The 14,654-nt window shown below is 38.0% G+C and overlaps 1 protein-coding gene across 1 annotated transcript in view; it reads left to right on the top strand.

The window, feature by feature from the left end:
* LOC126203915 (histone-lysine N-methyltransferase PRDM9-like) overlaps positions 1–14,389 on the top strand; it is a 302,991-nt gene extending 288,602 nt beyond the window's left edge. Inside the window, exon 7 of the mRNA XM_049938306.1 lies at positions 12,488–14,389. Within this exon, the coding sequence (XP_049794263.1) occupies positions 12,488–13,557 (1,070 nt within the window). The 3' untranslated portion in view covers positions 13,558–14,389. The remainder of the gene's footprint in view (positions 1–12,487) is intronic.
* The last annotated feature ends 265 nt before the right edge of the window (positions 14,390–14,654 follow it).

Here is a 14,654-nt window from a genome sequence, read left to right as displayed (position 1 = left end):
TGTGGTGCCGAACTTGTTGCTGCTAATTTTATCTGACAACGCCTCATTGGCTGATTTAGTTTTACGTTTTATTTGTGAGGGTGGGTTTTATCATTTGATCTAAGTTTTAGCACATGTCCTTTGACCCTGTGTGTCCTCCACCCTAGTGCTTCTGGGGTGGAGGTGTTAATGTGTTGCAGAGTGACTGGCTTCTCCTTTTTTTATTTATGGTTAGCCAGCCATGGTAATCTCCTTTGTTGTTTTAATATCTTCAACCTGTTTCTTGCGTTTCTGTGGTTTTCTTGTCCTCTTTTGTCCATTTACATGTTTGTTGCCATTCATCGTTTTTGTGATTTTTCCTTTCATTCCATTTGGAGTTATCAGTCTTGTTTGCTTTATTCTCACACTTGTGGCATTGATTTATTCGGAACAAGGGACTGATGACATCATAGTTCGGTCCCTATCCCCCTCTTTTAATCCAACCAACCAACACTTTTCAGTACTGTGAAGAATGGCTTGCCTGTGTTGGCTGCTAGCCGCTTTGAGTTCATGTCACTGTGGAGCTGCAGTGCGCATGTGCAGATCTGAGACAGATTGCTTTTCATTGGTTGGTGCGAGGAGAACTGACTACAGCATTTTGGTTTGCTAGGACCATTCAGCATAACTTTCGAAATGCTTACTGGATAATGTTGGGGCTCTGTTTCGAAAACAAGACTGTTCGGTCCACTCGCGTACTGAAATGATCGGCAAAATGGTGGAAAGATATAGAATAGGGCCCTTGGCCAGCGCTTTCCAAGTTAAATGCACTGGTAAAGCTATTGTTCCTTATTATTGCTGAGTCGATGTACACATAATGCACAGTATAAAATGTATCCTCATTATCGTACTTGACTGTACTTGAGACAGCTTGGCTTCTGCTCCACGTGAAATAAAATCCAATCAGGTTCCAGCAAATGCAGAAGAATATATAGTGTAATGTTTACATGTTGTTTGTTCCTACAATGAACAGAGTATGAACACTTCTTTTCGGCACAAGTAGGAAGTGAACTCATCGAGGGCTGTACATCGTCCTGGGTCATTAAGATTTCACGGAAGTAACTGTTTGTGTCCCACCTGTAATGTTAAACAAACGACGTGCAAGTGGTGAGACTATTTTCTACTTTTGTGGCGAGCAATTAACTTTGATTATTAGAAGTCAGGGTGAAAGGCCATTTAATGGAAACTTACCAGGGAGGTCGCCTCTGAACTGTTCACTGCAGTTTATGATAGAGTCATCATTATTGTTATTGTCAGGAATATTACTATGTTATGCATGCGAACTGTTTTTAAATATACATTACTCAGTTATAACACGAAACTTTCCTTCATAATCATAGGTCCTGATCTTGCTGAGTAAATGGAAAGTAGAAACATTTCTCTTTGAGTGAGTACAAGAAGAATGTGGACGTGCAGACTGGAAACAATGGTCATTATGTTCTCCATCGCTTTCTGGCTGACAGCAAAAATCGTTTTTCAGGCTCTCGTAAAAGATGGTGAGCAGAGATTCAAATATTAAAAATTTTCCCACCTCTCCACAACGTCACTAGATCATGGGATGAGTGAAAGGTCGATAATTGGACTGAATAGTTATTGCGGTCTTTTATTTATGTATTGATTACTGATTGTACACATGGCCTGCACCTTATGAGATATTGTCATCTCTGTTTCAATGTTGCTCAAACATAGCACCACGGAAATTTGGAGGGGGACAGTGACCCAGCTTAGTTGAGTTCGGAGAACTGTAAGTGTGGGGAGGAGAGTGTTGAGCAGGCAGGAATTTCATCATGCAGCCAATCATGAGAACGTAAATATTGTGTACTTTGGCTTTTTTTTATCAGCTACTGTGAAAATCTACTATGTTTAAATTGCAGTTTCCTGAATCCATTAGCAATCAGAATTGAATTTACATCAGAATTGGACAAATATTCAACAATAGCACGCATCTCTGTTGGAGATGCTAAAATTTAGGTGGAGACCAGTGGCATACTTATATGTTTCCTACATAAATGTTGTCAACACTCACCGCAAGATATGACGGGAATGATTGGGGGTGCATCAGTCTAGTTGTACAGAGCCATTGCGAGTGCGGTAGGTAGACAGTGTATGGGAAGCAAGAGACATTGTGACATTCTCATGTCAGTATAGAGGCGAAATGCGCTGTGTATTCGGGTCTCAAGATTGTTTGAACACTGAAAGGTGCCTAACAACTGGAGAAAAGCGCAGGCCATGACCGTTTTTAAGAAAGGCCGTAAGGCAGATCCTCACAATTATAGACCCATATCGTTGACAGCAATCTGTTGTAGAATTATGGAACACGTTTTATGCTCAAGAATTATAATGTTTTTGGAAAATGAACATCTTCTCTATAAAAATCAACATGGATTTGGTAAACAGAGATCCTGAAAAGTTCCTCCATGAAATCCACAGCGCAGTGGACAATGGCGCTCAGGTTGATGCTGTGTTCTTTGATTTCAGTAAGGCATTTGACACTGTCCCGCACTGCCAATTAATGAAAAAAATACAAGCTTATGGGGATCAGAGCAGACTCTGAATTGGATTCAAGACTTTCTTGCAATTAAAACTCAACAGGTCGCTCTTAATGGAACAAAATCGACAGATGTAAAGGTAATATCCGGAGTACCAGAGGGAAGTGTAGGACCATTGCTGTTTACAATATATATAAATCATCTAGTAGAAAGCATCGGATGCTCTTTGAGGCTATTCGCAGATGATGCAGTTGTCTATACTAAAGTAGCAACGCCAAAAGTTAGTAAGAATTTGGAGAACGTCCTGTACAGAATAGATGATTGGTGCAGGCTCTGGCAGTTGAGGGAAGGAGGATCTATTTTTATATTTTAGAAAGTTGAAGTATCAGTTTTTTCATTAGATATGTCAAATTGTACCCACAGTTACTTCAAGGAACACAGTGTTACAAGCTGCCATCACATTCCATGAAAAATTAAGGTTAAGTTTAGTTGCTATGCCACTGAAAATTTTTGTACAGTAGTCATATCTCACTCAGTAACTTTTCCTTGAAGATTTGTAGGTTTTGTTTACATCTTTTATTTGGCTTTTAGTTGTTCAAGTGCTTTATTTGTACTGAGGTTAGATAGTGAAACAACATAAATATTGACCACTGATGCTTGCAAAACTGTTTCACATGCAATTCAGAGAGCTGCTTGACAATAAATAAGCCTGCTACAAACACATATTCAAACAAACAATTTGCATTGCCTGAAGGTTTCACACCATTTCTTTCTAGAAATTTTACAAATGCCTGACAACAATAAAATACATTCCACCTACTAATCAATCTGAATCTACCCACAGTACTTTTTTCACTTCAGGTTGCAGCCCTATTGCAATCCATTTCATTGTAAAATATTAATTATGGTACCTATATGTATAAAAATCCAATTTATAAATGTTATAGAGGGCAAGAATTTAGTATGCTCATGTCGTACCATTAAGACTGCTACCTCAGTGCTTGAATTAATCTTTTATCATTTTTTATAAATTTTAACAAGAGAAATAATGAAACAAAACAATTTATAACAAATAATGAAAAACAAACAAACCACAATGAAACGAAATATGGAGATCTGCACATGGCTGTGTATTGGGAGGAAATGAGCTTGGGAGTCATGTGACCAACAATGGAAGGATGATGTCAACTGTCAAAACTTTCTTCCTGAGAAATCTTGCCAGTGCCGGGATGGTATGTGACGGCTAGTGTGAATGCCGCAATTTGAAATGCACTGCAGAATGTTTCGACGGACAGGATGTGACGTGATGCGACATGACAGCCAGTGTGAATTGGCCTTGATGATTAAAAATAGTGATACCACAGACAACAGGCTTGGTAAACAAAAAAGGCAGTGAAAATAGAAATTAATGTAAACAATTTAGATTTGTTTATTTTATTTTTCCTGGAATTATTAAATACAGAATGAAAATTAATCAATGGCATAAACTTAAAATTGGTGGACAGATTCCTTAAGTCAGTAAAAGTTTGTAATTAAATAATTTTTTTCAAGGAGCCTCCTAAAAAATCTGGGGCCGTCTTATATTCAGGGTATCTCATATTCAGGGTTGTCTTATACTCAGGTTGCCCTATATTTTTGTAAATATGGTATAAACAAGTCAACTGCCTAGTTGTGTGAGGAAAGAACATGGAATACAAAGAGCAACCAGTCGACTGCAGAGATTGATACTAACAAAACATATCAGGCAGAGTACAATACAAAACAGTTTCACATAGCTATGGACAAGTCAAAATGTAGTAAAAATTGGAAGTTACAGAAGGATTTCTTTAGGGCTATATAAATCAAACATGGTATGAAAAAAAGTCTTTTTACATAAACAATGATTATTGGAGTATCAACAGTGTAAGACCTGTATCTGGGGCAGATAAATATAACTCTCAATGAGAACAATAAATTAGCATGCCAGCACCTAAGTATCCCATACCAACATAATTATGGAGCTGCCAAAAAGTCCCCTTAGGAGAAGTGGCACCATTTAATTCATGAATAAAATAATAGCAACTGTTGCAGCTTAGATAAGTTCATCATCACATATCATGTACTCGTAAATATGAGGGATGTGGAACAAAAATAAGGATGAGTAGTAGGCATAATGAGGCTACAGAAAATTAAAAAAATTGAAATGACCTTAGGAACATTATCATAAACTATAGTAATTAACACATACAATTTGATGACAATTAATTTCTGAAGAAATTCAATGATAAAATAGAAACATAAAAAGGTAGCACAGTAATTGTCAAAGATATAGCCATTAGGAAACAGTATACATGCCATGGTAGTCATATACAGGGTTATAACAAATGATTGAAGTGATTTCACAACTCTACAATAACTTTATTATTTGAGATATTTTCACAATGCTTTGCACACACATACAAAAACTCAAAAAGTTTTTTTAGGCATTCACAAATGTTCGATATGTGCTCCTTTAGTGATTCGGCAGACATCAAGCCAATAATCAAGTTCCTCCCACACTCGGCGCAGCATGTCCCCATCAATGAGTTCGAAAGCATCGTTGTTGCGAGCTCGCAGTTCTGGCACGTTTCTTGGTAGAGGAGGTTTAAATACTGAATCTTTCACATAACCCCACAGAAAGAAATCGCATGGGGTTAAGTCGGGAGAGCGTGGTGGCCATGACATGAATTGCTGATCATGATCTTCACCACGACCGATCCATCGGTTTTCCGATCTCCTGTTTAAGAAATGCCGAACATCATGATGGAAGTACGGTGGAGTACCATCCTGTTGAAAGATGAAATCGGCGCTGTCGGTCTCCAGTTGTGGCATGAGCCAATTTTCCAGCATGTCCAGATACACGTGTCCTGTAACGTTTTTTTCGCAGAAGAAAAAGGGGCCGTAAACTTTAAACCGTGAGATTGCACAAAACACGTTAACTTTTGGTGAATTGCGAATTTGCTGCACGAATGCATGAGGACTCTCTACTGCCCAGATTCGCATATTGTGTCTGTTCACTTCACCATTAAGAAAAAATGTTGCTTCATCACTGAAAACAAGTTTCGCACTGAACGCATCCTCTTCCATGAGCTGTTGCAACCACGCCGAAAACTAAAAGCGTTTGACTTTGTCATCGGATGTCAGGGCTTGTAGCAATTGTAAACGTTAAGGCTTCTGTTTTAGCCTTTTCCGTAAGATTTTCGAAACTGTCGGCTGTGGTACGTTTAGCTCCCTGCTTGCTTTATTCGTCAACTTCCGCGGGCAACGCGTGAAACTTGCCCGCACGCGTTCAACCGTTTCTTCGCTCACTGCAGGCCGACCTGTTGATTTCCCCTTACAGAGGCATCCAGAAGCTTTAAACTGCGTCCAGAAGCTTTAAACTGCGCATACCATCGCCGAATGGAGTTATCAGTTGGTGGATCTTTGTTGAACTTCGTCCTGAAGTGTCGTTGCACTGTTATGACTGACTGATGTGAGTGCATTTCAAGCACAACACACGCTTTCTCGGCTCCTGTCGCCATTTTGTCTCACTGCGCTCTCGAGCGTTCTGGTGGCAGAAACCTGATGTGCGGCTTCAGCCGAACAAAACTTTATGAGTTTTTCTACGTATCTGTAGTGTGTCGTGACCATATGTCAATGAATGGAGCTACAGTGAATTTATGAAATCACTTCAATCATTTGTAATAGCCCTGTATATGGTGGAAAGGTACTCTGTCTTACCTTTTGTTTCTGTTTTTATGCTGTCCATAAAATGATAAACTAACATCTTACATGGCTCATCCGCAACAATCTATTGCTAGGTAAAGTGTAAGAGAAGCTAACTAAAGAACAAACATACAAACTGTAGAACAACAGACCAAACATAAAACTAAACATACACTCGCATTACATTGGTAATAGAGTGTAAGGAAGTATGTGGCTTAAATTAGTACAATGTTAAGAGGAAGTTAAAGGAAGACATGTTGACAAGAATATGCATAGATGAAGTCACATCCTAGAACCAAAATTAATTGGAAGACAGGTAAAGTGACAGGATCATCCTGGAATTTTTATAATATATAATAAGGTTCAAATAAAAGTTTTATATGACATCTGCGTTCAGATGTCGGTATCATTAAGAGCCATATCCAGGGGAGTAAAGTCAACTCTCAATTAAGACAGTAAATTAACAGGTCCCTAACTGGTTAGGCCTTAATGACCCCACACATTTTTTCTACATTCATCTCCCTGATTTAGATTAGTGACTAGTATTATTAGAGAGCAGTTAGTGATTTGAAGTCAGTTATCTCCAAAAGTATCAGTAATTGCTGCTTTCAACATAAAATCAACTGACTTCAACACAAAATTTGCTGATTTATATACAAAATTGACCAGTTTAAACACACAATTGACTGACTTTGGAGGAGAATGATTGATTAGCAGCACTGTTTTAGAGAAGTATTAGAATGTATCCAGATGTGTTAAGAGTTTGCCATGGGATTGCAAGTACAAGTAAATTTAAATGGTGCAATGAGAAGTGATGTCGCGATCACATGACCAAAAGCAATTATGTTGTGTTCAAAGCCCTAAGGGAGAGTAGCCAAGTGATACGTTCAACAGTTGCTGATAATTCATCAGGGGCACACCCTGTCATTTTAAAAGAACAAATGTAGCAATGTAGCACTGTGAAAAGGAATTTAAAACTTCAGAATGCAGAGCTGACACCACACACACACACACACACACACACACACACACACACACACACACACACACAGTCACAAATGACTGACATCAGAAGGTATAGGTAATGAACGCTAATAACTAATGGGCGAGGTAGCCTTAACTCTTTCACTCTGTTTTGTGACAAGGAAGAGAGAGGGATTTTTAAGCAAAAACCTCCAGCTCTATTTTTAAGCTAACTTGCTAACTTAGTTTCAAATGCTTCCTTAATTAGATTACCCCTAAAGCTGAAAGTGGATACCAGAATCTCCATGTTGTTATACTCCATAGGATGAGTGGTGCTGAGACAATAACAGATTCGCTCGGCTGTTGTTATTCACTTACAACACTTACCAGTCAATCAAATCACAACTAACACTTGTCACTGTTGCAACTTATAGTGATAAAATAGTTTGCAGTCTTTACTGGCAACAGGCTTGCTACACACATACTGATTCCAATTAGAATTTTGTTATACAATTTTTATACCATTTGAAAGTAAATCTGTAAAGTTGAAAATACTCCAGTAGTGCACTACTTGATTGTTGTGATGTAACCCTTACATTCTTTGTGGCTGTTGGATGGAGTATCAGACTCTTATTTTTTTAGTATTTGTTTCAGATAAGTATATCTTCCAAGTATTGGTATCATTATTTAGTCAATAGAAACAGTGCTGTTGATTTATGTCTATAGTCTGTGAACCACTGTGAAGTGCATGCTAGGGGATGTGTCCCACTGTACCTGTTATTAGGACTTTTTCCTGTTCCATTCATATATGGAGCTTGGGAAGAATGATTGTTTCAGTGCCGCTGTGTGTGCTGTAATTAATCTAATCTTATCCTCACAATCCTTATGGGAGTGATTTAGAGTGACAATTACTGAACTATACGAAAAGAAAAAGTCCTAAATTAGTTACAAACCTCGGCGTGCACACACAACATGTAGATGTCACGACAGATATTCGGATTTATGTTATGAAACATCATTGGTGATGATGTGGTGTGGACGAATAGCAAAATTCTGCATGACCTGCTGAAGTGTCAGAACATTGATGCTATTGATGACCTCATGAATGGCTGTTTTCAGCTCAGCAATGGTTTTGGGGTTATTGATGTATGCCTTGTCTTTAACATAGCCCCGCAAAAAGGAGTCGCATGTGTTCAGATCCAGATCCAGATCCAGATCCAGAATATGATGGCCAATCATGCCCCGTGACAGTGGCCTCTGGGTACCCCAGAGCCAGAATGCGGTCCTCAAAGTGCTCCTCCAGGACACTCAAACACTCTCCTGCTTCGATGGGTTGAGCTCCATCTTACATGAACCACACCTTGTCGAAATCAGAGTCTCTTTGAATAATAGGGATGAAATAATCTTTCAAAACCTTCACATACCATTCGGTAATCAATGTGAGGAATATTTCACGATTATTCTGTGACTGGATATTGCACACCACACAGTCATTCATTGAGAGTGAAGAGACTTCTTGATTGCAGAATGCAGAGTGTTAGCCCCCAAGTGTGCCAATTTTGCTTATTGACGAACCCATCCAAATTAAAGTGGATTTCATCACTAAACCAAACTATACTAATTCCCATCATGCCCCGCAGTGAACTGTGCAGTTTGAACATCCTATTGCAGACCATTCAGAAGTTATGACAATTTTATTTCTTATAGTTCAATAATTGTCACCCTGTATTTACGGGCTGTAGTATACTCCTAGAGTCATAATTTAAAGCTGGTTCTTGAAACTTTGGCAGTAGACTTACTCAGGATAGTTTTCATCTATCCTCAAGAGTCTGGTGGTACAGTTATTTCAACATCTCAGTGACACCCTCCTGTTGGTCAAACAAACCTGTGGCCATTCGTGCTGCCCTACTCCATATATGTTCAGTACCCCTGCCAGCCCTGTTTGGTACAGGTCTCACACAGTCAAGAAATATTCTGTGATAGGTTGCACAAATGATTTGTAAGCAATCTGCTTTGTAGACTGATTGCATTTTACTAGGATTCTTCCAATAAACACAAGTTTGCTACCTGCTTTAACCTTGACTGAGCCCATGAGATGATTCCACTTCATGACCCTACGAAGTGTTATACTCAAGTATTTGAACAGATATGACTTTACAGATTCCAACTATTACTTACTAATATTATATTCATGGGCTACTATGTTTTTTTGTTTTGTGGAGTGCATAGTTTTACATTTTTGAACATTTAAAGCAAGCTACCAATCATTGCACCACTTTGAAATCTTAATGCAGTCTAATTGAATAATTATACAGCTTTCTTTAGACTGTATTTCATTGTAGATAATTGAATCATCTGCAAAAAGTCTGAGGTTACTATTAATACTGTCCACAAGAGAATTAATGTACAACATGAACTTCAGGGGACCCAAAACACTTTTTTGGAGTATTCCCAAACTTACTTCTGCATCTGTTGATGACTTTCTATTGAAGATAATTTGCTGCAGCCTCCCTACCAAGAGATTCTCAATCAACTCACATATTTCGTCTGATACCCCATATGGTCGTACTTTTTCTAATAAATCAGATGCTTTTCACAAATCTGGACATACTCTGTCTACCTGACTGCCTTGAACTGTGGCTTTCTGGATGGCGTTAGAAATGTGTGAGTTGAGTTTCACATGATCTTTGTTTTTGAAATGCATGCTGGTTGGCATGGAGGAGGTCATTCTCTTCTAGATACCTCATTATGTTTGCCCTCAGAATATGTTGTAAGATTCTACAACAAGTGGATGTCAAGGATATTAGATAGTAGTTTTGTAGATCAGTTCTGCTACCCTTCTTGTAAACAGGTTTGACCTGTGAGGGATCTATGATAGATTATTAACAGAAGGGCTAGCTCAGCTGTGAATTGGGCACAGAATCTGATAAGAATTCCATTGGACTCTGGGCCTTTGTTCAGTTTTAACAGTTTCAACTGTTTCTCAATGCCACTGACACTTTTATCTGTTTCACTAATCTCTTCAGTGGTTCAAGAATTAAATTGTGGCAATAGACTAGGGTTTTCCTTTGTAAAGGAACATTTGAAAACAAAGTTAAGCATTTCTGCTTTTGCTTTGCTACTCTCAATTTCAATTCCAGTCTCGTCTATGAGCCACTGGACACTAATTTTGGTGTCACTAACAGCCTCTACATATGTTCAGAATTTCTTTGGGGTTTGTGAAAGATCATTTGACAACATTCTGCTACAGTAGTCACTAAAAGGGTTCATGCATTGGTGTCTTGACTGCAAGATATGTTTCATTCAGCAGCTTTCTATCTACAGGCCTATGCTTTGTTTTACACCTATTATGCAATAGTTTGTTTCTTTCTCTTACTTACTCATTCTTTAAATTTACTAATGTCTTAAGGATAGTAGATGGAACTCACAGTGTTCGATATGTGTGATTGGCTAATTATTTCCCTTACGTTTTGGAACACAGCAGAATGTTGTCACTGCATACCCATAAAACCTATGCTGGACGCCACGTTGTAACCACATAAACTTCTGCATGTACTGCACAGTGGTCTCTGCACTACCCAGATGGAGAACTCTGGTCTTGGCACGTCAATCTTCTTTGTGGATCCAGATTCCTGTCTTTAGGATCATATGCTGTATTCCAGTGAGACAAAGGATTTTGATTGATATGTTCATGATTAAAGCTGTCTGCACATGGGACGAGGCAGCTGACATTGACTTGCACATTTCCAAGATATCCCATGTCGCGAGAGACAGCGGCATTGGCACACGGCACGATTTGGTTGACATGATTCCGTGGTCCGAGTGCTCTCTAGTGGCAGTTGTTGGCTTTATTTGGCTTGCAAATGATACAGTTTGCTTAGAGGAATGGACACATGAAGAATTCCTGCATTAGCTCTATTAAAATGAACATTTATTTTTCTGATCATATCCTAGTTACATTGTTTTGTCTGTGGTGTACGTAAATAAAAACTTCAATATCCAAAAATGTATAATAAGACATAAATGAAAAATACATGTCCACTCAGGAAATATGTCATCTTATAAATGTTCACCAAATCAAACAAACTCACTCCTGATAGAGTGAGCATTTATATTTAGATAACATCAAATGTTACAGAAATTATTTGTATTAATTTTATACAAAACTCCCACAACCTTTTAGAAAACATGAAGGTGAGGGGGAAAAAAGTGAGGGTTATCTCCCTGAAAACTCGATTTTAATAACCTGTTGGGATAAATAAATAGTCACATTTGTTTGTACATTATATGTCGTTCTATAATACTGAAATACAACATAGATGGTGGGTGAAAATTCATCTGTTCAGTTACCAAGTATGTAAAACTATATTCCAGTTTAGATCTAGATGCAGCTTTACCTATAAATGATGCAGTTTTCTACTTGAAGAGTACTTCTTACTAATAGTGACAAGCCTGAGAAAATTGTCGACTTTATTCAAGAGGCATTTTCAATGAATGTAGCACAGTATTATTAGTTACATGAACTTAAAACATTTGACTTGACAATATCAGGTGTTCCAAATTCTGCTGCATTTCATTGTGTTGTTTTCCATTATAATGGAATAATTAAGTAATGCATAAGCAAAAATAAATAAGTGAATTTGCTGACCATACTGTCACACTTGTGTTTTGAAATGGCACAGGTATTGAAACAATCACAGTTGTTAGTCTCCAGCAGTCTGGAATATTAAACTTAACAGAGAATGTGACAACAGATTCTGGATAGGTTTCCTTTTGCATTCCAGTGACATTTCATTTCTGGCCCAGTTACACAAGTCAGGCACAGTCTGACTGGCATGTTAACACAACTGCAGCTCAATGACCATCTTCAGTAGAGATCAGTTTTATTGCACTAACTACACAGAAAAACAAAAGACATAATACTAAGTAATCTAAAACCAGTAAGTGGAGTACTTCATGGCACAGCACTATGATAACATTCTGTTTACAGAATATATTTTTTTGTCACTTCCATATCTCACCATACATACCAACCTAGATTCAGCAATTAACCAATTGCTTTGAAAAGAAAAGATAAGGTAATAGGAATCCAATAGCTTTCACTCATAATTCCAAGGCTCCTCTGATAATACCATAGTGTGAAGTTGCGTGAATAAGCAATTTGTAATTTGTAATTTGTTATTCTGGTACTGAGATATTGCAACCATTTCATTTTAACAGCTAGATTTTGTATGATAGTAATGTATTCTGTGCTGTGTCTAGTAAAAGAAATAATTTAATGACATTAAATTTCATAGGCGAGGTGTTCCAGTGCTCCAAGTGCAGGCTGTCATTCTCCAGTGCAGCATATCAGGAACGACATAACTGCAAGGGAAGACGCATGCCTTTGAAAGTCAGCTGTACTACTCCAATCAAGTATGCTGTTGGAGACCTGTGCAAGAACAGTAATGGTGGTGGCCTAGGGCATGGTGCAACAAATGGCTCTCCATCTAAAATAGAGAATAACACAAATCAGATTTCATACAGTCAGTCAAACACTTCTAGTCAGTCTCTGTGTGGTAAACAAGACTTCAGACACAAGAATTTGAGTGAAACTAATGTTTGGGATGGCAAGAAAGACACACTACTATCAACACAGAACAACTTAGATAACACTTCAGGATCAATGGGTAATCATATTACGGACAATATGGGGAGTCCAGGTAGTGGAAAGGGCTACAGCAAATCATTCTCTCGTATCTCAAATGTTCACAACCATGAGAAAACTTGGCCAGAAGAACGCCCATACAAGTGTACCACATGTACAAGGTCTTTCTCTTGTGCTTCAAATCTCCGTAAGCATGAGGTAATTCACACAGGGGAACGTCCATACAAGTGCACCACCTGTAACAAGGCATTCTATCGAACCTCAGATCTGCGTACGCATGTGCGAATTCACACAGGGGAACGTCCATACAAGTGCACCAGCTGTAACAAATCTTTCCATTCCAGCTCAGGTCTCACTCAGCATGAACGAATTCACACAGGGGAATGTCCATATAAATGCACCACCTGTAACAAGGCTTTCCTTCGTACGTCAAGTCTCCGTTCACATGAGCGTATTCACACAGGAGAACACCCATATATATGCACCACCTGTAATATGGCATTCTCTTTTGCTGGGAGTCTTAAGAGGCATGAGCTTACTCACACAGGGGAATGTCCATACAAATGCTCTACCTGTAACAAGGCATTCTCTCAACTCTCAAATCTCCATAAACATGAGCTATTTCACAGAGGGGAATGTCCATACCAGTGTACCATCTGTAAGAAGTTGTTCAGGTATGCCTCAAATTTCCGTAAGCATGAGCGGACTCACACAGCATAACAAGCCTTGTGTACCAATAATATGTGAAATTTATGTTTTACTAAACGAACTTCAGTTGCTTACACTTGCTGTAGAAGTTAACAGACGATGTTTTCCACAAGTCATTCACAGTATGTTGAGTGCTGTGTCTGATAATAATGACTGAAAAATTAAATTACACTTCACCATATGTTGTATCATTCACATAACAACATACATAATTGTTAATTATCATGCAAATTGTGGATTAAGTGTGCCTACTATTGGGTGGATCTGTGTTGTGTGAAAACTTTGCAGAGATGCACAAACTGTCATAGTCAAGTGACAAAAGTGTACCCCAAACTCATGCTCTGTTAGTCAGATAGTCCATGCATACTCGTACTCATTGATGTAATTAACTCACTCATCTTAGTAGTTGCTGCAGGTACTTGTTTTCCATTTCTTAGCACAATTGTATTATTATAAAGGTGTTGATATTTGTGGATTTGAGTAGAACCAGAACACAAGCTACACTGTCTGCATGTACAGCTGAAGCGATGATTGTTGTTTGTGTGGCATTATTTATGAAAACCAAGTGAAGTTATTGTAAGTGGAACATATTCATGACTGTATCTAATTGCTGGTATTCATTTCACTAGTTTCCTGATAATATCAGTGTTTTGCAATTGAGATCTTTCATCTGCATGAAAATGAGAATACATTATGTAGAGTTGTATAAATATGGAAAAATTACAATTTTAATGGTTTAAGCTGTAGATATTTATGAATCATAATCTATCATGTGAGGTCTGATTACATGAAATATATTTGTTCTTACTTTTTATCACAGAATGAAGATTTATCAGTGGGGAAAATCATTGAAATATTATATATCTTTCTACACTAGGTATTGGTAGCACTAATACAGACAAGTGCATACTTTTGCAGGCAAGAAATGTACGCACTGGGAAAAAAGTTTAATTTTTGATGTTTGTATTAAACTCAAATGTGTTTTGATAAGTATATTTCTCTGAATAAAAGTGAAAATAGGTTTATTTTATGTATTTTATTCTGCGACTTTTCATTGTTACTGAAGCCAGTTGATCTAGAAACTTTACCGTAGTACTTTGGGTGGCAGC

The sequence above is a fragment of the Schistocerca nitens genome, chromosome 9 (assembly GCF_023898315.1).
Source record: "Schistocerca nitens isolate TAMUIC-IGC-003100 chromosome 9, iqSchNite1.1, whole genome shotgun sequence".
In the NCBI taxonomy this organism is placed as follows: domain Eukaryota; kingdom Metazoa; phylum Arthropoda; class Insecta; order Orthoptera; family Acrididae; genus Schistocerca; species Schistocerca nitens.
The sequence above is the reverse complement of the archived record's forward strand: the minus strand, read 5'-3'. Positions and strand labels throughout refer to the sequence as shown.